The sequence below is a fragment of the Ictalurus punctatus genome, chromosome 9, assembly GCF_001660625.3.
Source record: "Ictalurus punctatus breed USDA103 chromosome 9, Coco_2.0, whole genome shotgun sequence".
Lineage (NCBI taxonomy): Eukaryota > Metazoa > Chordata > Actinopteri > Siluriformes > Ictaluridae > Ictalurus > Ictalurus punctatus.
The window spans coordinates 6,530,001-6,532,500 of record NC_030424.2 but is presented as its reverse complement, the minus strand read 5'-3'; the positions used below and the strand labels follow the sequence as shown (position 1 = coordinate 6,532,500).

The window sequence follows — 2,500 nt, the reverse complement described above, 5'->3', positions numbered from 1 at the left end:
ATATCAGTAGATGTGATTCTTCTGGATAAAAAGTAGGTGCACCCTTGGTCTCAGAATATAGCATTGTCCTCTTTACTATACTAGTGTACTAGAACAGCGCAGTGGTAACATGCAGGGTTAAGTATGCCAGCAAACGGGGTACGAGCCTAGTTCAGATCAGTATTTTTTTTTTTAAATGAGCGAGGGGTTTTTCACTGTAGAAAGTTTTTCAAGGTATGATTGAACTCCATCACAATGACCAAACCTGAAACTGTGATACCCCCCAAAAAAAACAAAAAACCAAGCACAAGAAGTTTAGAAAATGCATAGACTAACCTGAGAGTCTCAGCCATGCGTCGCAGCTCCTCGTTCTGAAGTTTGAGTCTCTCAAGTTTAGATAGGATTTTGGAGAGCTCACGGCTGGGATGCTCAGGCTGTTCACTGTCGCGCACCAGATGCCCACCAATGTAGAACAGCAAGGTGCCCCATGCCAACAGCACTAGCATGATCCAGCGCCATGAGCCTGTCCACGTCCGCATGTCTCTCTCTCCTCACAGTGCAGTGCTCTTATGCATTCTTGCTACTCACTGCTACCCCACCAATATATAAGTAGTCAACAGTGGAGATGGAAGACAGCAATCACAGCATTTCAAAAGGCCCTGAGGTCGACGTTCTGGATTTTCCCAATGTGGAGAGAAGATTGTCAATTTCAGTAGGCTCTTAACTTTTCCTCATGTCTAGCATTCGTAGGTACTACAGATCAGGAAGCACACATCCAAGCCTGTTCAAACAAAACAGTGCGTTAGAGACACAATTACAAAACATGCTGCTATGCATGGGGATAACCCTAGAGAGAAATCAAGGGACAAAAACAGAATCAGAATTCTCCTCCCACTTCGGCACTTTATCAAGAAAGCCGTTCTGATACTACTAACAACCAGACTAATTGTTCAGAATGGTTATAGAATGTACAGTATGCATGAATTGCAAAAGCAAGACTTTAAGTTTTCCATAAAGAAAAGTTGGAAAAGTCTTAACAAGTAACACCTCACATTCAATCACATCAGTATTGCCACTACTATTTTGATTACATTATTTTTTATTTATTGCCTTGGTGTAGAATGTAATTTTCATTGCAAAATATTATATCTTAATATGTGGCAAAGAAAACAGATTAGTATACTCAATATTTCTGACCCTGCTATATATCCAACACATTGTGGAACACATAATTGAACAGGCAAATAAAAATATTAAATGGTGTTTTAATGATGAGAAATTCAAGATAAAATACTATTTTATGCTCGAAACCTTTCAGATAAACAAATTTCACAACTACTAATAGTTTGAATCTGTTAAGATAATTGAAAAACTTCTGTCCAGCCATTTCTATGTTCTTAAATGACAGGGTGGCACAACTGCAAACATGAGGTTTTATTATGAAGCGAAGAGGAAATAAGAGTCAGCATGATAAAGCATCTTCCAGAGGATCCCAATGATCTTTGTGGTGAGTGAAAAGATTTCTGGATGTCTCTAAAATACTGCTAAAAATAGCTTATTTCAATGCATTGATGCATTGGTACACTTCCCATGTCAGGTGGTAAAACCAATGTAAAGGTAGAAAAATGCCATTTTATCACCAAACTTATTATATTTAAAAAATTATATGTATATAATTGCTAGCAAAGGCAAAATCTAATACCGGTGTCCAAGTAGAAGTCTGTTTAATTATAAATTAGCTGCAAAAAAGTCACATGGCACAACCAGCGAGTCAGGTGGTGCAACGGCAATGAATGTCACTATATGAAATAAATAATATTATTTAAAGCTTTAGACTGTCTATTATTGTTCTAAAATGTACTACTTTTAGGGTAAAGATTTTATTTTTATATCATCAAGTATATCGTCATATTTTGTCAAACATTACATTGTTATTAAAACACAATCCATCTCTGATATTATATAGTGGTGCATTCCAGTTGTTATGCATTTAATTTTAAAAAATCTTTTCATGAATACATTTGGATATCTGAAATTAAAATTTTCAATGGACTTAAGCTAATGTTTCTTCCAAGGTGTATCAATATAAGACATGACTTTGTTCCTGTTCAATCAAAATCGATTACAGAAGTCAAGTCTATCCGTCATTCTCGGTGTTAGCGTGGGAGTCATTCTCTGTGTCAGCGCCCATGCTGACACAGAGAATGACACCCATGCTAACACCACGCTGACAACGTGAGATCCATGTTATTCTCGGTCAGCGTGGGCGTCATTCTCCGTGTCAGCGCGGGCGTCAGCATGGGCGTCATTTTCCGTGTCAGCGTGGGCGTCATTCTCCGTGTCAGCATGGGCGTCAACATGGGCGTCATTCTCCATGTCAGCGTGGGCGACATTCTCCGTGTCAGTGTGGGCATCATTCTCCGCGTCAGCATGGCCGTCAACGTGGGCATCATTCACCGTTTCAGCATGGACATCATTCTCCGTGTCAATGTGGGCATCAGCATCATTCTCCGTGTCGGCG

At 39.3% G+C, this 2,500-nt stretch overlaps 1 protein-coding gene across 3 annotated transcripts in view; it reads right to left on the bottom strand.

The window, feature by feature from the left end:
* fut8a (fucosyltransferase 8a (alpha (1,6) fucosyltransferase)) overlaps positions 1 to 2,500 on the bottom strand; it is an 87,475-nt gene that overhangs the window by 68,421 nt on the left and 16,554 nt on the right. For 2 of the 3 annotated variants that reach the window (XM_047157507.2, XM_017476586.3), the window contains one exon: positions 316 to 760. In XM_047157507.2, coding sequence (XP_047013463.1) covers positions 316 to 518 — 203 coding nt within the window. In that variant the 5' untranslated portion in view covers positions 519 to 760. Of the gene's footprint in view, positions 243 to 315; positions 761 to 2,500 lie in introns of those variants that run through there. The other variant, XM_053682486.1, reaches the window with a different exon arrangement.